Source organism: Poeciliopsis prolifica, unplaced genomic scaffold, assembly GCF_027474105.1.
Source record: "Poeciliopsis prolifica strain line A6 unplaced genomic scaffold, Auburn_PproV2 SCAFFOLD047, whole genome shotgun sequence".
NCBI classification, from domain to species: Eukaryota; Metazoa; Chordata; class Actinopteri; order Cyprinodontiformes; family Poeciliidae; genus Poeciliopsis; species Poeciliopsis prolifica.
The window spans coordinates 2,223,371-2,245,123 of NW_026562422.1; the positions used below are offsets into that span (position 1 = coordinate 2,223,371).

General features: G+C 42.1%; 1 protein-coding gene across 6 annotated transcripts; it reads right to left on the reverse strand.

Annotated features, from left to right (window-relative positions):
- Positions 1 to 760: 760 nt before the first annotated feature.
- On the reverse strand, positions 761 to 20,765 carry nsd2 (nuclear receptor binding SET domain protein 2). 6 transcript variants are annotated; one of them, XR_008607901.1, is made up of 23 exons: positions 20,612 to 20,765; positions 15,687 to 16,329; positions 14,753 to 14,921; positions 14,493 to 14,659; positions 12,311 to 12,544; positions 11,956 to 12,172; positions 11,460 to 11,569; positions 11,275 to 11,374; positions 11,016 to 11,134; positions 10,024 to 10,113; positions 9,798 to 9,924; positions 9,192 to 9,392; positions 8,929 to 9,108; positions 7,484 to 7,640; positions 7,208 to 7,410; positions 6,917 to 7,020; positions 6,535 to 6,804; positions 5,607 to 5,723; positions 5,167 to 5,308; positions 4,976 to 5,082; positions 4,698 to 4,893; positions 3,259 to 3,623; positions 761 to 3,146 (listed from the first exon to the last, which is right to left on the reverse strand). XR_008607901.1 is itself a non-coding variant. In XM_055057232.1 (22 exons), the coding sequence occupies exons 1-22, from the start codon at positions 20,683 to 20,685 to the stop codon at positions 3,331 to 3,333; spliced, it is 4,020 nt and encodes a 1,339-aa protein (XP_054913207.1). In that variant the 5' UTR covers positions 20,686 to 20,765; the 3' UTR covers positions 3,154 to 3,330. The 6 variants fall into 6 exon arrangements, 5 of the variants coding, with proteins under 5 accessions (XP_054913207.1, XP_054913208.1, XP_054913210.1 ...); XM_055057232.1 differs by lacking the exon at positions 761 to 3,146 and having other exon boundaries at positions 3,154 to 3,623; XM_055057233.1 differs by lacking the exons at positions 761 to 3,146; positions 20,612 to 20,765 and adding an exon at positions 19,083 to 19,155 and having other exon boundaries at positions 3,154 to 3,623.
- Between the last annotated feature and the right edge of the window lie 988 nt (positions 20,766 to 21,753).

The window sequence follows — 21,753 nt, forward strand, 5'->3', positions numbered from 1 at the left end:
GAAATGCCTTGTTGCTGATATTGACCTTCGTGTGGTAAGGTAAATAAAACTACCTTACCACACCAAAAGATAACATAGGTATTGGCCAAAATGGGAATCAGCAGGTCAACTATTTATATTAGGGCTGGGACTTCAGTGGGTAAAGATTCAATAATTGGATGAGATTTTATTGCCGTTCAATTTTTTGTTGTTACTAAAGTCACAAGCCGGAACCTTTGTATTGTGTTTCTGGTAGCCAGTAAATCTGACGCACAAGCAACATCCGCAAACAGGCGATGGAGCAAAACGCTGCTTCTGGTGGTTTTAATATACACAAATATTTAATACAAATATATTCATACAGATTAATGTTCTAAGTTTATTCTAGCTCCAAAAACTGATCTGATTGTTTTTCCAGTTGTGCTAAAAGCAGTTAGCCTATAACCAAAGCTATTCAAGGCTGAAATAGCATTTTAGTGCTAAACGTGTTGGATTAGCATCAATAACCTGAACAGATTAAAAGCAACATCTTTGCTGTTGAGCTCATGTCTAGCCAATAATTTAGCATTTTTAGGCCTGAAAATGTTTTTGTCAAATAATCTCTAGGATTTTCAGTGAAAGTGGATTTAAGCCACCATGACTATTCAACTTTCCCAAACTGCTCAAGTACATAAAATAATTACGTCTCAATTTAAACATCTGACCTGTTTGACCAAAACCAAAAGTCTGGAGTTGGAACCAAACTCCTGGATGAAAGGCTTCAAATAAACCAGGCAGAAGATGAATTTAATGGTTCCATCACTTTATTGCATGACTCACTAACAGATCCTGCACAAGTGTTTCAGCACTGCATTAAAAAAAAAGGGTCAAGAAATTGCATGATATTTACAATAGATGAATCACTATTACCACTTATACATTATGTACATATTAGTCTCTGGTTTGCTATGACAGTAGTTATAGAATGAAACGTCTACACACATGACACTTCAGCTCTACAGGGAATTACAGTGCTTACAAAAAAAATAATAATAGAGAAAAAAAAAATTAGAAAAACTGGCTGGACTACATTCAGTCAACAGAAGGTTAGGATGCATGATGGAACCGAGAAGAAACAGTGGAACCGCTGCCCCAGTGGATGAATCCCTGTTCGCCTCTTTGGGTGAAAAATAAATTAAAGACAAAATAGGCACAGCTAATTCAAAAAGGCATCCTTTTAAATCTGGGAAGCACTGTGTGAAAAAAAAAAACAAACCTCGGTGAGATCAGAGAGTATTGGAGACATTAAACATGAAATAATGATAAATGTAATGATCTGAAGGCTCCAACCAGCATCCGCTCCAATGTGCCTCTTCCAAACCAACAAAGGAAACTTTCAGACGCTCTGACCTTCCACGGCGAGTCGGGGCCACAGCAGACGCAGGAAAGAGTTCAATTTCTGCCAAAACTCAAATTACTTTTTTTTTTTTTTTAATTTCTTAGTTTGAAGAGACAAAACATTTGCCAGATAAGAACTTTAATTTCGGGAATTGGAGAAGAAAAGATTTGTACATTTTAGAATTTGAAGTCAAACTTTTGTAAAAAAAAAAAAAAAAAAATTTAAATAAATAAAAGTAATTTCAAAGTTGAACATTTTAAACTTTAGAAAGTCAAAGTTTCCAAAAGACAAAAATATTTGAAAATATTTTTCTTCAAAATGTCTGAGATAAATGTGAAAATTTTTTTGACTTTTTTCCTAGTAAATATTTAACTTTTGAAACTCAAATTCCCTTTTTTCTCCCAAAAGAGGAATAATAGAAAACTGTATTTTTTTAATTCTTTGGGCAGAAAGGTGCTGGATTTTTCCCCTGCCCAGCAACAACGGCCCCAATACGCCGTCCTACTTTCGTTCTGCAACAATCCGACAGGGCCAGAGGTCAAAGGTTCAGATTGACGAGCGGCAGAAGGTGGCGATGAGTAAAACAGAAAGGCTCAGAGCACCAGAATACCGACTCAATCCGAAACCGTCCCAAAACAAAACTGGGAAATATGTTCAGTTTAATATCCCAGCAGTTCTAATCGTACAGTCCAAACCGGAAGTTTCGCTTTAACCTCTGAAAACGTCGAAATTTAATTCACCTTTAGTTTGAAAAACTGTCTGCAGGATCTGGATGACAAAACGTGAAAAACGCAGGAAGTGGCGCTGAAGGGGTCACCACGGAAACAGCAACTCTCAAAGCAAAGTCGGGACGAGATGCAAGAGAACATTTAACCGCTTCGCTTTTACAGTTTTGATTATTGAATCAATAAATGATCTTGTTTTTTAAATGAAGCACATCAGCCTGAGGGGCCGGGCTTCTCAGTATTGACAGTAATCAGAGAACGTCAGACTTTAAAACCTCCTGAGGAATAATTCATAAAAAAAGAGCCGATCCAAATCTTTACATCAGCAGAAATCTCAGCAGACGACGGACACAGCGCCCTCAGTCAGGATGTGAAATAGTGATGATGATGATGATGGTCAAAGGGAGGATCGTCTGTAAACGCTGAAGCAGGAGGAGTTAACGGGTCGTGGTTCTGGTTCTGCTCTCGTTCCTTCATTGAGCCTCCTGTAGTGTTTCCCTCTCACACCAGTTCAACAGGTTTTCTTCTTCTTCTCTTTATTTTGTTCCATAATCTCCGCTATTCTGGAAAGGATCGTTTCCCCCTCCCCTTTTTATTTCCAGTGCTGTTATTAAAAACAAAATCTAAATAAAATATGTGAGCTAAAACAAAACAGCTCATAAAATTAAAACATGTCTACAGTTACATGATCTATGGCTACGAAGACGACCAGAGGCCCGTCCATAGTGTCCTGCTGCTCCATCTTCCATCTGGCACATTTGTAGATCTACAAAAAAAAGACTAAGCACCTGCATCCTGTCTGACGTCTTACGCTACTACAGCATTCATCGTTTTGGTTTTTTTTTTATTTTTCATTTTCATATAAACAAACAGAGATGTAAGAATAGAGCTCTGCTGTTGGCAGTAATGAATGGACTGAGATTCTAGTTGTGGCCGCACTAATCAGAAGTGAGTGATTATGATGCTGGATCTGGGTTGGTGGAAAGTCCAGCGGCGGCGTTTCCGGAGCTGATTTTGTGCTTTACCACAGACGGTCACCTCAGTGCAGACTAGTACAAGAAAACCTGAAAATTTTCAAAAGTTAAAAAAAAAAACAAAAAACAAAAAGGGAGGAGGCTGGAGGTCAATGCTGAGCGTGTGAGAGGTCAGCACCGTTCCCTGATGATGAATACGTACGGTGCCTCTGTTTGTGTGGCGGCGTACTGTTGCTGTGGAGGAGGGCCACTCTTCGGGTCGGGTCGGGTCGGGTCAGGCTTCCGGTGTTTTCCTCTTAGAGCCTTTGGTTCTGCTCTCCGCTCCGTCCGGCTTCCTGCAGCCTTTGGGGCGGCCGGCGCCGCTGGACTCTGATCCGGCAGTCCGGGCCTGGCCGGCTCCTCCCTCCGCGTCGTCGTGCTCGCCGCAGCAGAGCTCTCCCGCCGCAGCCCCGGGGCGCAGCGCCCCCTCCTGGTGGGCCCTGCAGAAGGAGTTGGGGCAGAGCTGGCAGAAGGCCTCCGAGTTTTTCCCGCAGACGTCACAGTGATGCCAGGGGCAGTCCCAGCGGCCTGCAGGGGGCGCAGGAGAGGAAGAGACAGAGCTTCAATATTCCAGGTTTGTTTTTCATGAGGGAATAAAATCAGAACACAATGAAAAGATGAAGAAAGTTGATTTTACCCAATAAAAGGACTCAGCTCACAATAACAGATTGTTGTCAGCAGATTTTCGTTTCCCTGACTGAAACACCTGAGATGAAACTAAATCAGTCCAACTAAAGCCAACTGAGCACAGCAAACATGCCACTAGGTGGCAGTAATGTTCCCAAAACACTCAGCCTGAGCCACTGGCCCATGAAAATGGAAGACATTCTGTTTGTTAGTCTTTAATCCTTTTGATTATTAATAATTCATAGTTTCTCTCATGTCCATTGTTATTTTGCCTTTATGTGTCAAATGTTATAAATATATAAATACCAATCCAATATGCACCAATCTCATATTATCGGTCCGAAGTTGGAAAAAAAAGATATTCTACATCTGTGTTCAGTGACAATATGCTCAATTCATATTCAGTATAATAAATAAGGTTTTGTGCTCTGAGTGACATCATGCTTTATTAATTATTTTACATGGTATTTAGAATTCCTAATTCCACTTACTGAACCATTTGAAAGAAGAGTTTGTTATAGTTTATATTTACATGCACCTCTTCCTTTTGTCAGTTTCAGGTCATTTATTTTCCATTGACTGTTTTACTCCTTATTGCTCTGGCTGAACAAATCAAAGACGTTTTTCCATATTTGATCAAACTACTGGAGCTTGTGTTCAAGTTTACTTTGCCGGTGATGAAATGAATTTGTAATTCAATAAATATGTGTCTGTTTAAAAGTGATATTTTAAGTCAAATCAACATGTTTCTGTATCAGTGGATACTAAACCTCAGAACATTGAATGGCCGTGTCTCTATTTTACAGATTCTCCCCCCGCTTTTCAAAATGAACGAAAGCAAAACTACAGTATATCTGTTTTCAACTATTTTTCATCTTTACAGCTCTTTGAATGACATCTGCATCACCATGGTTACATTAAGAAAAGCAGAAGCTGTAATGGTGGGATGGGGGGGTTTGGGGGGGCTCTGCTCACCAAATGGTCGTTTGGTGAGGTTCAGGCAGGACAGGTGGTAAGCTTTGGTGCAGTTCTTCTTGTCGCAGAGCACCAGCTGCCCTCCGTCTCCACAGCGGAAACACTCGTCTTCAGACTTCTTCTTTCCCTCGCTTTTCCTCCTCCTGTACTTCCTCTTAAAGCGCTTTCCCTTTGGCTCTGTGTGGCCGTTTGCGTTCTGAGGGGGAAACAGAGGAATTGAAGCCGTTTCACCGCCTGGACAGGCTTTTCCTCTACCTGCAGTAAACTCTGAGGCTCACCTTGGGCCGATCCCCGAGGAAGCCGCTGCAGTTGGGAGCGCCGCAGCGGCAGATGGTTTTCTCGTTGCCGAGGCAGTCCAGGTTGTAGTTAAAGGTGAGCTCGGTTCCTGCGTCAGGAAAACGTTTCAGCTGAGCAATGAGAGGAGGGAAACAAAAAGGTGCAGCCTACATTTACTGAGAACTCGTCTGACCTGCTGGGATGTCGCAGACTGCGAACAGGCCGACGCGGGTGTCTCCGTTCACAGTCCACTTCTGAGTCTCGCAGTTAGGCTGGCAGCTGTGGTTCATGAAGCGGGAGTAGTTTCCTTTTGGACCTGCGTCAATGATTCGGTCCTTTAAAAAGCCCAAACCGAGGGGGAAAAATAAAAATAAAATCACAAGTTACTCTCCTATTGTCATTAGCTCAGTTCTAGCCACCAGGTTCAGTCATCAACAGTTTGTAGTATCGACTACTGTAATGTTACAGTCGTCTGTCCAGCAACACTCCCAATGCAATACAGTTTCTGTAGCTCTCAGCAGGGGGGGGCGCTGCTGAGAGGGAGCAGCACCCTGGTTCACTGCAGAGCAGAACGCTGCTGGACTGGGCTCACCGAGCCTCCAGAACCAGAACCAGGTGGTTCCCACTAATCACCTTGTCGATGGTGAGCATGTAGAAGTCGGTGATGTTGTTTTCGTGGGCGTACTTGATCCTGGCCCTGCACTCCTCCTCATCGATCAGCTCCCCGATGTACTCATTCACAAACTCACCCTGTTTGGGAAACATACCCATGCTTTTATTTTGGAGAGACAGGATAGTGTTTTTTTTTCTTTCAGTTCATTGCAATCAAAATTGAATGAAAGAGTGAAAAAAAAAAAGAGAGAAGATATTAAGCGTGAAAGCTGGAACCTGTAATCTGAACAATCGTATGTTCAGATTACATAATTTACATATTGAGCAAAACACAATAAGCCCAGCAGAATAAACCTTCATAGAGGCAAATAAGGTGATGAACAAAGACATCTGGAATGACGTACACAACTGACATGTTTCACACATTCACGCCACCAGGGAGGCTCTTTACTTCCTGTAGTGTCACCCCATCAAGGGCCATCGTGTCATAGCCCTCAATGACAGTAAGCAGTGACTTTTTTTGGGGGGGCGGGGAAAAAAAATAAAAAAGGGAAAGGAGAAAAATTGATGCAGGTTCTTCTCAGGTAAGGAGGGATTAGATAGGAAAAAGGAGACAGGAAGGTTATGTGCAGCAATTAAAATTTTTTTGTGAGACCATGTTATGGCAAAAATAAAGCTTAAACAACATTAGCTACTGTTTGAAAAAGACGTCGCAAAAATGTTTAATTTTAGACCGCAGCAATTACAACCCATCCTCCAAAACAACAGAAACAAACAAAAAAACAAAGAATCATGGCAACATCCTGAAGGGATGGTAACAGAAGAGCGACTGTTAGCTGCCCGGTAGGCGGGTCAGTCAGATGATTCTTAAAGAGGTGGATAAGAATGATGGACAAGATCAGTTTCACATTCAGGTTCTGGCAGAGTGATCTCAAAATGTTCTCCTCACCTTCTTGATGTCTCTCAGGGCGATCAGCCCCCAGCCCTTGCCTGGGGTCTTGATGATCTTGGTGTCTGGGTAAAGGCGCTTGGTGAAGTCCTGGTTGCAGCAGCGCTCCCCGCTGGGACACACCTGGGGGTGACACTCGTACTGCAGCATGCGGTTCAGGCACTCCGACTCGAAGCCGCACGGGCGCTCGTCGGCCGGCTTGCAGTTGCACTTGGGGATCTCGGAGATGTCGGCGGTGTAGACCTGCACCTTGCCGAAGGGTTTGTTGACCTGCAGGCAGAAACGCACAAAGATGTCCAAACCAAACGCAGCAAGGAGGCAGCGCCCTGAGGGGACGGCGAGAACGGAGCTCAGAAACAGAGGGGTCCGGAGCGGTTCCCACCTTGATGAATTTGTACGGAGGCGGCTTCCGGCTGTTTTCCTGAGCTTCCTTGGCTTCCCGTTTGATCTTGATCTCCTTAAATCGAGCCTCGGCCTCCAACAGAGCTGAAGACCAAACGACACAAACACTTCAGCTTCACTCTCAGTTAGTTTATGGAGTCTTTAGGAACACGGTAGAAGAAAAGGTGGTTTATTTTTTTAGATTTAAAGGGGGGGAAAAAATTCTAGAGACGCACCAAGTGGATATCACTAAAAGCAAACATCACAAACCGACTGAACTGCAGGTTTTTACCATTCTTAAAGACTTTGCCTATGCCGTTCTTCTGGTACTTGCTGCCTCTGTCTCCTTCCATGTAGGGAAACACTCGGCCCTGGTGAGTCCAGAAGTAATCCTTGGAGCCGAAGAAGAAGACCGGAAACTCTCCGATCTCATGCCGGAGGTGCTGGATGTTTGTGGGGACGTTTTTGGGGTGGTGGATCTCTGCTGGCCACCACCTGGACAAGAATCAGGAGCGGTTAACGTCTTTACGCCACACACACACAGGAAGCATTCAGCTGCTCCGCCCACCTGTATGTCCCCAGCTTGACCCATATGATGTCTCTGTACTTTGGTTTCTTGCCGGCTCGGCAGTCGTTGCAGAACCAGCTCCCGTCGGGCATGGCGATGTTGAGGCAGTCGGGGTGGAACGCTGCAGGGCACGACTCGCAGCACAGCAGCTGTCCTCCTACCGGACATGGAGACGCAGTTAGAGCAGAGCAAAAACCCAACACATTACTGTTCACACATGGAAACTAGTCCTTAAAGACGACACCTTCGCCAAAACAATAATCCAAATTGTAGTGCTTTTAAAACATGCAGCGTTATCCTGTTACATGTAACGGGATAACATGTAACAGATTTAAGGCAAACGAAGAGGAGCAATAATCACAAAGTCACAACTAAGAGGCTTGGAGGGGCAGAAACGCTCCACCTCAGGTAAGAACATTCATTAGTTATGGAGTCCAAACATCTGGCTTTAATGGAAGAACCACTAACGTTTTCCACAAGACATGCAGAGAAAACAGAGGACATCTGGAAGGCCAGCGAGTTTTATGAAGCAGAACAAAGATTTCATTTAAAATGATCAAAAAGGTCCTGGACATTATGGAAGTGTGCACAAGCTTTAGAAGAGTTTCATGTGACAATTATATGTTCAACTTCTATTTTTAAAAGGGAGCTTTTCTGTAATGCCAAAATTTAAATGTTTGAGTGATAAAAAACAAACAAAAACAAAATGAGGGGAAAAGACTTTGTAATGCCTTGTAAAACCATTTGATGCTCAGTTGGTGAAACAGAACAACAGGAAACGTTGAGCTCAGGCTTTGGCTGGGCCTTACATCAGTTTTCAAAATCTATTTTTTTGGTTTTTGAAGATTTAAATTTTGGAAAATGCAATCCTTGCGTTTCCACAGTTCAGACTGATGTCCGCACACAGAGAGCCGCCGACTTGTTTCACAGAATCTATTCTACCACAGAATATAACAATATTTCAAGAAAACAATTGTAGTAACACGAGAATAAACTATATTACAAGAATAAAGTCAAAATGTTAGGAGATTTTATGAGAACTTATGATAAAAATGATCAAACCTTTTTTCTTACTAAATAAGCCTTTTTCTTCATAATTTTGCTGATTTTTTTTTTTTGCATAAAATCACATCTTTATTGTGCTAATATATTCTCAGAATTAAACAAAAACTTAAAACAAATATTCTCATAGGCTGGTACAGAAGGGATTATTGAAGTAAAAAACACTTTAAACATATTTTCTGTAAATCAAAATTTCTTTTTCAGAAAAGAAAGTGAGGAAAAAAAAGATTAAAATTGAAAATCGAATCTGGTACAAAAATATTTTGGATATTTTGAATCTCCTATCCATACTGTGGTTATTGATTTGGTCCCATCATGTCTACATACTTTATGGGGGAATGAACATGGTTAAAATGAAACTCCTCTCAGAGACCCTCACTGACCTTTGGAGCAAACGAAGCACCAGCTGACGTTGACGTGGCTGTGGTGGCTGTAGCCCTTCTTGGCGTTAAAGTGGTTGGTGCAAATGATGGCCGTGTTTGTGATCGTCTCGCTCCCGGCGGCGACGCACAGGTCACCTACGTGGTACGCCACAGGGCATCGCAGGCAGCGCATCAGCCGTCCTGCAGCACACAGAGCGCCGTGGCGCCAGGTTAGACCAGAGGCTGCTGAAAACGTGAAAACCGACCTGATGGATGGGCCTGACCTTTGGTTGCCTTCTGCTTGGTGCGGCAGCCGTAGTGGCAGCTGAGGCAGGAGTGGAGCGGGCAGCGGAAGCCCTTGTTGTCAAACACGGTGAGCGGGTTGAGGCGGACGCAGCCCTCGTGGTAAAACTTGCCGCAGTGGGGGACGTGGCAGCGCCGCACCTCGGCCTCAGACTGCTTGCAGATGAAACACGAGTGGAGTCCTGAGGAGGGAAGAGGCGGGCTCAACGGCTACGAGGAGGGAGAACCACGGTGACAAGCAACCTATTTGGGTTCCTCCAGATTCCAGGCCAAAATTCCACTTTACCACATTTTCAAGGACATAAAGGAAAAAGTCTGGAACAATAATTTATGTTGCTTTACCATCCACACTTAAAGGGACAGTATCATGTGTTTTTCAGGCACAAAGTGGCATTTTACAACATAATCAAGCAACTATGTCAATTGTTATAAAAATTCTAAATACATATATCAAATATGACTTTAAAAAACTTGACTAATTTAACACCTTGATCTCGAACCACTATCGCTAAAAAAAAACAAAAACTGACGTTTCCAATGAACGTCAGACTAAAGAATTGTGGTTTTGTGGCATTTTCTCTTCATACCCATGCTGCACTCTTGACATAGCAGCTTGTCGTCGGGTTTCAGGGTTCCACCCAGACAGTGCAGGTGGAACATGCCGCAGCACTGGCCTTCACACGGCACCAGGTCCTCACCGGCCACCTCACACACCTGGAAGCGTGTCCAGCGTTTGGATGGAGAGAAAAAATATTCATAGGCGTGAAGACAAGATTCACTGAAACCAAGAGGGATAAATCACTAAAGCACTACCTGACAGACAAACTCTTTCTTCCGTTCGCCTTTCTTTGTCCCGTCTAGGCTGTCGCTTGGAGAATCTGGACGTTCTTCACTTGCTGAACCCTGAAACAACATGCAGGAAACCAATGAAATGAGGTTCAACACGAGTCATTTCCTATTAATCTACTTTCTTAAAGTACCAATTCAACTTTTTAAATATATGGTTTCTGTGTCAATTTGGACATTTGGGTGTAAATTTGATTAGTTCTGCCTTATTTTGCCTAAAACCGTGTCAGTGCTGCCCTCCTTAGGCAGAACAGTGCCTATGCAGTTGAATATTCCTATTGGCTGCAGCCAATAGATCCACCCACTTTGGTGGATCTTTTTTTTCCGCACTTTAACAACCAAAATCTTTGCTTTATAACAAATTCGGCGAACATTTACAAAGATTTCCCTTCAGATTGTCAACTTTCTACATATGATTTAAAATATTAACATGTTACTGTGTAAATACAAGCTGTATGTAAAACACATTCAAAAGGAGATTTATCACATGGAAAATATCTAAGCAAACCGAACATTAAATGCAGCTATGTCGGAAAATAATTTTAATCATGAAAAAATTCTATGTTTTTGGTCCCTTGCTTCAGAAAGTGAAACTTAGTCATATTCCATAAATATAATAAAGTTTTGTTTAAGTAATTCATTTCACCAAGTTATTTCCAAGCAGGCTGACGTTTTCAACCTTTTATTGTGTCAATGATTATTTTTCTGCTTTCAGCCAATTAAATTATTTAAGATCACACTATTATTTCAAACCAATATATAAATACATTTATATCACAAAATGTGAATTTAATTAAAAGTTTTTTAAGGTTATTTTCTAAAGGTATTTGTAATCTGGCAAATTAGTCCCATTGGAACTCATTTAAATTTATTGAATATGACAGTAGATTCATTTCACAAATGTTTATAGTTTGTGGACGTCTTATGTGAAGACGTCTCCACTCAGGTGTGTGTCTGACCTCAGTGTCAGGACAGGGAGAGGAGCGTCTCTTCTTTGGAGGCTTGGAGGCGCCGCCCTGGTTCTCTCCATCCTGCCTTCTTTTCCTCCGCCGCTTTGGCTTCTCCACATTCTGCTCATCTGTTTCAGGTCACAAGTTTGGTTAGGATTAGTTCAAAGCACACAAAAAATCTCAAGCAGTAACTGATATTTAACATTGGGGGAGGAAAAAAATCATTTATTTTAGGTGATCAAATCCCATCTCTGCAAGTGAATCAGACCTTTTGACTTCTTTGTTCGCTTTCTTGGTTCTTTTAGATCTTTAATGTCGGTTTTCTTCTTTCTTCTCCGCTTTTTGTTTGCCTCCTCTGAAACTGAGGCCTGGGAAAGTAAACTTTGCATGAGTGCGATTGTGTTAAACACCAGATAGCTAAACTAAATTGTCTGATGCCGTGTGTGTGTTTACCTCGTTTTCTGCCTTCTTGTCACTTCTCCGTCTCTTTCTGGGCTGCTGATCCTTGTCTGCTGCAGCATCTGCTGGAGGCCTTTTACACCTCTTCTTTTGCTCTGTCCTCCCTAAAACCAAAAATTATTTAAGATATTCAACTAGTTTGAGTAAAATAAATGATAAATTCATTCTTGCAGTTTTATTTTTATTTTCTTCAATTTCAACCAAACAAGATTAGAGCTTCGACGAGCGATTATTTTAGTAGAAAATTATTCTGACGACTAATCGAGAGAAGAGAATGGTCACGTTCTGCTAACTTTTCATTTAACCACTTTAGCTTATTTTGTACAACATTAAAAACACAATGGAAAAAAGGCAAACAATTTCTTTTTTTTAAATAAGAAAATAAACATTTTATTACCATACTTAAAATGTACTAATGTAGCAGGCAATGGACGGCCGTTGCTACGTATTAAAAAAAAGAAAAACAAAAGACGTTTTATTTTGATCTAACCTGGAAGAGCAACCTGAGGCGAGGCTTCCTCTGGGTCATCAGTGGTCGTGACAGGTTTAGCTTTCCTTCTCCTCTTGGGGACAACAACACCATTGACTGGAGTCGCTTTCTTTTTTCTCACTAGCTTGGCGGGACTCTGAGCCACTTTGGGCCGTCTCTTTTTCTTCTGAGACTCAAATGTTTGAGTTTGTGCCTCTGGAGGAAAAGCTATGGGATTCTACAAAGAGAATAAAACATTAATTGAGTCATTTTAAAACATTAAACCCAATTCAATTTCCAAATGCTCTTAGCATATTCTGAATTAGTTTCAACCCCTCAAGAAAAAGTTTTCTGGAATCATCAAAAATAAACTTGCTGGCAGGGAGGGGACGTCCGGGTCCAGCCTGGGTTCCGACTCTCGGTGCGTCTCGTCAGTGGGTTTCTTATTCAACTTTTCCAAAATGAGAGGGTTCAGATGGGGCCCATTCCCGTCGTAAGTAAATCCAAAGCTGTCGATGCGCTGGTCCGGTGCCATGCTGACAGCCTCTTTGGCCTGAATGACGCCCATGTTCCACTGAGCCTGGAGGTTACGGGGAACCGAGGGAGCCATCTGCAAACCAGACAAGATATAAACTCTGCAGCATGAGACACTTTGAGATTTGCTTTTTTGTTTTAAATATAAAGTCTCTCTAAAGGATTTAAAACTTTTGAACTTATTCAGATTTTGTCACAACCACAGAACTTAACATTTTACTGGGATAGAACAGTAAAGTCGCAAAACAATGAAGCAACGGGAGAAAAGGATGTTACATATTTCCAATATGGCGACACAACAAGTAGTCAAAATTATTTTAAGCTGCATCTTTCACATGCAAACATAACTTTATTCATTCAGTTTAGAGTTGAGCTTTGTGTGATATTAGATGAACTCTTAAATGTGCGTCTTGTAAAATAAATGTTACCGTGACAGCTCAAGACTGTTTTGTAAGAATTTTTAATCTCATGGAGGATTTTTAATATCCTGGTTAAATAAAAGTTGATCAAGTTGGTGGATGGAGCGGCCATATTGGATGTCGAAGTCGATGTTTGAAAAATTCTCAAATTTTCCAAGTGGGAAGTTCAACTTCGGAGGAGCATTCCAGTTGATTTCCGACTACAAATGGAAGGCGGCATTTAATCTAAACCATTACGTTATAGTCAACAATACATTTAGGACACAATAAGTTTTTTTTCTGTAGAAAAGGGAGGTTTAAATCATTGTGGATCCAAAATGTAAACATTTCTTTGCGGTATTAAAAGAAAGATAGCCAGTTTGCAAATTCTTTTGGGCTCAAAAGAATAATAAGTAAAACATTCTACCTAGTCTCAGTAATAACAGGATTTGGGTCAATCTCTCTTTAATAATGTTTGCTGTATTAAGCGACGTTTAATCAAATAGAAGTAGATTTGGGTCATCTGAAGTCTGATCATCAGTAGGAGTCAGTTTATATATGTGATACCATTTGCTGTGAAATTAAAAAGAACGAAAAGCATGATCAAAAGACAAGTACTTTGTGTTGCATTTAATATTTTCTATTGTAGAAAATAGGGCCGTTGTAAATGAATATTTTAGAAATTGAGTAATCTATCAATTATTCTTACGATTAATCGAGTAATCAGATAAAAAAATGTTTAAAATAAAATATTGGTAAATCTGGCAGGCAAACAAACGAACACAAGATGAGGGTTGAGAGGAGGCAGTAGACCAGTTGACAGCCAAATGTAAGTCAGGGATAAAGACGACGGTAGACCATCAGACAAATGTCAGAACGGGGGAGCAATACGGAATATTTATGGCACTTTCGTTCATCACACTCAGAAACTCATGTACCGCCACGATGTGCTCAGCCAGCCGTTTGTTCAGACCGGGATGATATAAAATTTATTGAGCGGTTCCTAAGTAAAGCTACCATCAACTACTTGCCTGCAGTGTTCAGTCTCTCCGCTCACCTGTATAAATACTCCCACTGCGCTCTTCTCACCATTCGCTTTCAACTAGCAGCTCTCGGAGGAGAAAAAGTGCCGTACTCCAGGTATCGCGCCAGTCATTTTAAGAATACTTATTGGTCCACCAAAAACGATGAAAACTCGGGTCTCATCGTCAATCAATAAAATACCCCAGGGCCAAACTTGAAAATTGGACGTTATGCCGCTAACACCAAGTTTTCGTCAACAACTCAGAGGCGGAAGTCAGAGCTACGTGTAACGCAAATAATGTTCTGGCAGGAACATGGTGCGCAAAATAATAAAACATAAATTAACGAAGCTGCGAGGCAGGTAAATTTTGCTCAAGGAATTGTAATAATTGAGGTACTCGAATCATTCGAGGAATCGTTTCAGCCCTAGTAGAACATTTATATTTTTGAATGGTAATTTTGCTCTAATTAAAGAAAAAAAAATCCATCTGCATAAATCCCTGATTATGGCTGTTCTATAAAATTTTTTGATAAAGTGAAATGTTTAGTTTTTGCAGGACATGCAAAAATTTTTTTTAAATCAAGTCGTAAAAGGTAACTAACCTTTCTATGAGCAGCGCTAGAGGCCGGTGGTTTGTTTCTCTGGCTAAGCTCCACATATTGCTCCTCCCCAGTGAAGGTCACCATGTTCTTCTCAAAGACGAAGCCTCTCTCTGGAGCGTCCCCAAAATACTGGATGTGGTAAAGGAGGCCTAACCTGCTGTTGGAGGCTACAGACGACACAAAAACATGGATGTTACAGCAAAATATACCAACAGGATTATTTCTCCTATTAATAAAGCTCCGGTGTTTATGGTCGTCACCTTTCTGTTTCTGTTTGAAATGACTGTTGAGTTCTGGGTCTGTGGTCACCATGCAGGGCCACCATGGGTACCCCGACACCTTGGTCCAAACCAGATCCCCCACACAGAACCGCGTAGGTACGGGACGCTCTTCTGTTATTGGCTCTGGCTGTTCGGACACGGCCGCGGGCTGAGGAGGAGAAAAACCGAAAGCGTATTTAGTATTGGCTGACTTTACTGACGCCTGTTGCCGTCCATTAGATGCTGCTCTCTGCTTCTGTTCTGGCCAGGTGTTATAGACAGGACAACCTGCTGCTCTGCTCAGTCATTCAAAGGCTCTCAGTCTTGAAAATAAACATAATCTCATCTCTGATTTTTGGGTTTGATTATCTGTTATTCAGCACAGCGTCATGGCAACCCCTCCAGCTTGGCAGATATTGGCACCAGCCAGAATAAAGACATTAACTTCCTGAAGCATAAATGTGAAACTGTAGCTAGAAAACATATATATATAAACAAACAAACATACATATAATAATGTATATTTGTTTGTTTCCATTCCCTCTTGATTTTTTAAATTAAACATGTTCTTTGGTTTTCGATTTAGAAATTTTGCTAGACCTGCAACTAATGATAATTTTAATTATTCTAATGACTAAATTAATTTTTAAAAATATGCAAATTCTGCAGATTTTCCTTATGATTTGTTCTAAAAGAATTTTTGGCTTAATTTATATTCCGAGTGTATTTTTCAGCAAAGAAATAATACTGGAGTCTGTATACTCCAGTTAATGATTAATCAATTACTACTTAAATAATCAATTCATTTTGTTAAATTTTTGCAGAAAAAAACATTTTAAGAACAATAATAATATTTTACATTTGAAAACTGTAAAATATCTCAGTATCAACAGCCAAACCAGCACTATAAAACACTTCATAGAGAGATTTTTACCTTTTGGCTTTCTACCTCATTTGCCGCTTCCGCTTCTCCTATAACCTCCTTGTGCTCAGGCGTCTCCATGGCGATGACAGAGCTGCGGTTCAGAATAAGTTTTGGTTTGTGGGGTCTCCCCCTCCTTTTCTTCACTTCCTGTCCCAACTCAGGTCCAGGTGAAGCGCTCTCTGTGGCTGTGACCAAACCGGTCCCGTCGGCACAGGAAGGCTCCAGCTGCTCCGCCGCCTGCGGTACGGTCGCCTTCAGCTCGGCCTCGGCATGAGGCGTGCAGTTGTGCTGATGGCCGTCGTTGGTGGCGGGCGCCTCGTCGCCTTTCAGCATGGGTGGCTCTGGGGTGCAGAGCTTGGGCAGAGCATCCTGGTCGCCGTTCAGCACCAGAGAGGTGAGGTCCTTTAGCCTCTCGTGGCTGTGGTTATGTCCGGACATCTTCTGGAGGACGCCGTCCTGGAGCGTGGCGGCGAGCTGCGTGGCGGCTTTGTCCAACAGCAGAGTCGGGTCGCTACCCATATCCGCCCTGCCCTTCAGGGTGCTCAGGGACTCGGGCGGCTGCTTCATGCTGACCGGATTGGATGGTTCAGGCATTGCAGGCAGGGAGCTACCGATGCCGTCCATCCCATCTGACCCGTCCACGCTCACCGAACTGCAGCAGGAACATACATTCACACCAGTTAAAGGGCCCCAATCATGTATTTTCCATCCATGTCGAATCATTACATATTACAAACATGTAACTATGGTAACTTCAGTCGTTTTAAAAATATAAATTAAAAGAAATTTTATATACATGAATGACTTGAAATTGGGCCTTTGTCTCTTTAAAAACTCTTGGTCTTTCTGAAACTTTGCTGTCAGAATGTTATCACAACATGGCTCCTCTATTAACCCTTTAATGACGTTTTTACCAACATTGCACTGAGAAGTAGCTCCAATAATACGCTCAACAGATGAGTAGTTCCACCAGGTGTTTGCCTGGCTAGTCTGAAGCAGCTGAGCGGGGGAGTCACAAGGGAGGACTGCTCTGTGAGGCCAAAGCGCAGAAGTTTGGAAACTGCAACATAGAGGAGGAGCTTTGTCCTTGAAGGCAGAACTAGGTCCAGCTGAATGGTTCCCATGGGAGATTAAACAAGCATGAAAGAATCCAGGTAACACTCCAGGTATGATTTTGATGAGGGAATAACATTATAACATGATGTAATGCTAAAAAAAAGTGGATTTTCCAAAATACTGGCCTTTTAAAACACAACAGGCTAATCCTCTTTGATCAGACATGATGCCTGATTGGCACATCCTCTTTAAAATGGATGATTTTTTCAGGTGAAACTGTAAAAATAATCAAAACAAAGAAGCCTGAAACATTCCCTGCACATCAAGTGAGCAATTCCCTCTTTCTTTAAACTGTGTTGACTGTGCTGCACCATAACTGCAACAGTAAACCATCGCCTCCACCACACTCTGTAACCTTTAGCATCATTGATGTCAGGTGTGAGGATATTTTGCCCAAATCTGAAACAAAGCTGGAGCAAATAAGGCAGTGTCTTATTTGCATGCAAGGTGTGTATTCACGACCACCAGACATAACATTAAAAATTGAATTCCAAGCATTTCCAAGCTACCCAAATAGGAAAAAAACCCACACACACATTCAAAATGAGAATGTGATTTGACCCCCCCCCCAATCTTCAGATTTGCTTTTCCACCATCCAGAACATCTACATTGCCAGATGTGGCCCAGAAGCTGCCACTTTAATGCGTTACTGGCTCATTAGTTAAACTGTAGACACGTTGTAAAGTTAAGAACAGGAAAATGATCAAGCATGGACAATATAAAAAGAGAGTTGAGTGGCGTTGTGCTGCCTGGAGGGCTCAACTGTGTGTGTGGGCCCCCAAAATTCAATTTTATTTAGGGCCCCTCTCAGCATAGGGTCGCCCTGAGAGTTCACTGCAACAGTAAATTCATCTCTAAGCAACGGCGTTTTGGAAATTCGACAATAAACCGCCATAGTTTTACACATAAACGTACGCAAACGGCATATTTAGAACATTAAAACCTACATTATTAACATAAAAATATGTGGAAAAGCACAACCGACGATGTCCACTCCAGTTTATGTTCAGTATATCAATTTTACACATCAAATAAAGAGACCGAGTAGCCGGAAATTCTCTCACCACGACATTACCGAGTTCCCTGGGAAGAAGAGCGGCTATGGTGCTCGCTGCAGACCGGGGCCAAGCAGGGTGAAGGCTCCCCCGTATTCGGCAAAAGCCCCAGTGAGTGGGTGGTGAAAACTGCCACCAGCAATCGTTGCAAAAGCCGCGGAAAGTGAAGCAGCTGACAAGCAGGAGCGAAGCGAACCGGAGGCCGAATAATTGCTGAAAGTCAACGCGTTTCAGTTAGACTTAATAATGGAATTAAGAATCGCGTATAATCCGGGTAACATTACCAGTAGCAACACAAGAACACGGCTAAAATTCTATACACGGCGTCAAAACGCCCGCTTTTTACCGGCTAGCGAGAAACAGGAACTTCGGCTATCATGTCATGCAAGAAAGGCTCCGACTATAACCTGGGGAGAAAGGAGCGATGCTGGAAATCTCATGGATTCAAGCAACCGAGAAATTCCCTGTTGAGCCGCATCTCTTGTCACCAGTAGTCAGCCATTACACCGGACTCCAGAAAATAGACAAAGCCGCCTCCAAAATGCTAAATGGAAAACTTATTAGCAAAAGGGCTCAAACAACTCCTTGACAAACAACGGAAGTAGTAACGGCGAGGAGGTGAATGTGTTTAAATTGCTTAGGCATTATTTCAAAGTCATTCTTAAATTGGAGGCGCCATGACAGCTTGTTGCAAGAAAGCTAACCGTGGCTAACTTGAGCGAACCATAGAAGCCAAGCCAAACTGCTAGCTTAACGTTAGCATAGTTAGTCGGCTTGCTAAAATGGAAGCCCGGCCTGAACAAATGTCCGCTAAAAAAACTCATCCAAGCAAACCGCTTCGGGCTGACACTGTCATAGACGACCGTTTCTCTGTGTTTACCTGTCGAATATCCTCTAGTGTGGTTAAAGGGAAAAATTGCTCATATTCATCCTGGAAAGCGAATCATTTCATTCAAGTCGAATAAAAAAGCTTGCGGGAAACTCAAACTCCGGGGCCGACCAGCGGGAAAAAAGCTCACTTCCGATTGGTCGCGAGCAGAGCTGCGAGTATCCAACCGGTTCTTTCAAAAAAAATCCAACCGTAGAGAGGAGCTGACCTCGGTGTCCCCTCTCTGCTTTCACACCGCTTTTCCCCCCTGTTTTAATTCTACAATTATGCAACAAAATTAAACGCACGTCATTTAAATACAATTAAGATATGACCGAAAATCTAAACTTTTCATCTAAACGCACCTGCATAAGTATTCAAATATAGTTGCTTTTCTGAAAATGAAAGTTTTGCTGTGGACTTTGCTCATTTGTTGGATTTGCTGATCTGTCTTAGTCAATTATGGTTTCGGGTGAAAACGTTACTTTGCAGTTTGCTGCAAGCTTTATTGGTGACATAATTCAAATCAAAATGCTTTGTTAATCCCAGTGGGAAATGGAATGTTCTTGTAACTCATATGATGCCGATGGACAGGAAGAATGTTACATGGGCAGTGTGTGTTACAGCAACCCAGAAGAAGCCTCTGACTGTCTTCCTGTCTTCTGGCTCTTATTTACAGGCTGGATTTAGGGGAGTGTGGGCCCCTTGTCCTTGGAGTAGTAGTAAAATGGCCTACTCACACAAGTTTCTTTTTTATATATACATATTGAAATGGACTGAATATGTTCAAAGTTTTAGGCCAAACTCTAAAAACTTATTTGTTTTTTGTTGTTTTTTAAAATTCCTTGTAAATAATGGAATCATTTCTATAAATGTCTCCATCCATAGACAAAAAAACAACAACAAAAAAACACAAAAACAACTATCCCACGCTACACCAGGCTTACATGATGGAATACTAACACTGATAGTTCGCTGTTGTACAAAAATCAAACTAAATGCATAAAGAAGTGGGACCAAAAGTTTGCTTTTAGAACTTCTTGTGAAACTCCATAAGTTTGGCTCATCAAGTTTCCAAATGCCTGAAGTCAAAATGATTGTATGCAAACACCATTGAAATGTCCTCATAGTCAATGGATGTGGTCATAATGTTGATGTAGAATATATACATCAACATTAAGACAAAACCAAAAGACTGTGTGAAGATCCCCACTTGAAGTAGGTAAGTTATAGAAGAAGACCCCATTACTCCCAAAACAACATGCAAAGCCAAATTACAGTCAGCTAATGCAGTGGTCCCCAACCCCCGGGCCGCGGACCGCAACCAGTCCATAGACCAGTTGGTACCGGCCGAGCAAGAAATTATTTAATATTTCCGTTTTGTACATTACTTGAGTCTGGAGGATTTTTTATTTTTAAAATCCTTTCACTGGATTCTCTCGGTTACGTCTTGCTCGTCAACATTGAGCCACAAGCAGCAAAATGAGTCAGAAACAGATCCATGTTTTTGGAAAGTTTCTTTGCACACTTCAGGTGTCATTGTCTCTCATCACTCCCAGACGGGAGAAACGTGGTTAGCGTGAGCTAAAATTGTCACGAAAGTAAAATGTTTTTGTAAAGGGAAAATCAGGGAAAAAAAAAAAAAGTAGAATTATCTGACAGATGACCGTTGACAGATTTGCTTGCTTATAACCAGTTTGGCACGGTCACGTGACTTACTGAAATCAATGCGCACCGACACGGTTAACCCATAGGAGTTAACCTATGGGAGGTGACACATGCTGGACCGTGTCAAATTGTACTAGTGATACTTCACTAGTACAATCATCAAAAAACCTATCCATTCATTCCACCTTTCACTCACTCACACCTAAGGAGAGAGAGACATACTTACGTGATTGCATGTTTTAGAGTGTGGGGGAAACCGGAGTACCCGGAGGAAACCCACGCAAGCACAGGGAGAAACATGCTAACTCCATACAGAGGAGAGACCCCAAGCTGGATTTGAACCCAGAACCTTCCGACTGCAAGGCAACGGTTCTACGAACTGCGCCACTGTGCTGCCCGATACATAACTATGCTCCTATTAATATAACCTTGTACCTTTTGACGTCACCGCGGTTCTCTGCTGACGATGTTGAAGAAGCATCCGGGGTTTTTCGTCATCATCATCCGGGTCTTTTCACATTACTTCTGTTGAAAACAGCAGCATCTGCGTTGCCCAAGAATGCAGTAGCTGTCACTAACTACGCGCTCACAGTGGGATTAAAAGCAGCATTTATTTGATGCATAAATGCAGACTGCTTGAATCTAGTTTTCACTAAACTCCTTAACAGTCACCCGGCAATAAAGTGAGAAGGAGGCTCTGTGGGAGGAGTTAACCTCTTGGAGAGCAAAGCGAGTCAAAGCATCTGAATTTCATGACAATGGCGATGGGTAAATGATTCATGAAGCGTTTCGACTCATAGCAAAACTGTATTGATAATAATAAACATATATAAAAATGACCTCTACATATAGTAATAAACATTTCCATATATCACCTCCGATGTCCACCGGACTCTCAGTTGCCATGTCAACTGTTTGGGATTCCCCCTTCGTTCATACGTCACCGGGCTCTCTGATTGGCTCCCTGTCACATCCAACAGGCTGCGTTCAGTCAGGGAAAACCCCACAGGCTGATATAAAAGGGCCAAGGCAATGTTGAAGATGCCCGATTTTAGATTGGGCATGTTCAACACATCACCAGGTAACAGAGCGCACACTGCAGCACGTCGTAAGATTGCCGTAAAGGGAAAATCGGGGCAAAAACAAAAAAGGCTTTAGCGGGAACACCAACATGCTAAAGTATGACCATCTCTAGGCCATCCTCGGCAATAAAAAGGTTGGGGGCCACTGACCTAATGCACTCAGGAACAAAAACCTTACTTTCAGAAATACATTGAAACTTGACGTGCTTGGCCATATTTCGTCACACTTTGTGCGAATTTTGCTGTCGGAGGAACTAGTGCATTTCATAAAATACACGACGAGGAA

What these genes read in the sequence shown, in the direction of transcription:
- nsd2 (XM_055057232.1), bottom strand. Translation starts at nt 20,685, where the DNA reads ATGTTTCTCCCTGTGCTTGCGTGGGTTTCCTCCGGGTACTCCGGTTTC. An exon ending in ACAAGAAGGCAGAAAACGAG is followed by an intron (nt 11,375 to 11,459) that starts GTAAACACACAC and finishes TTACTTTCCCAG; the next exon opens with GCCTCAGTTTCAGAGGAGGC. An exon ending in CTCCCTGTCCTGACACTGAG is followed by an intron (nt 10,114 to 11,015) that starts GTCAGACACACA and finishes ATGTTGTTTCAG; the next exon opens with GGTTCAGCAAGTGAAGAACG.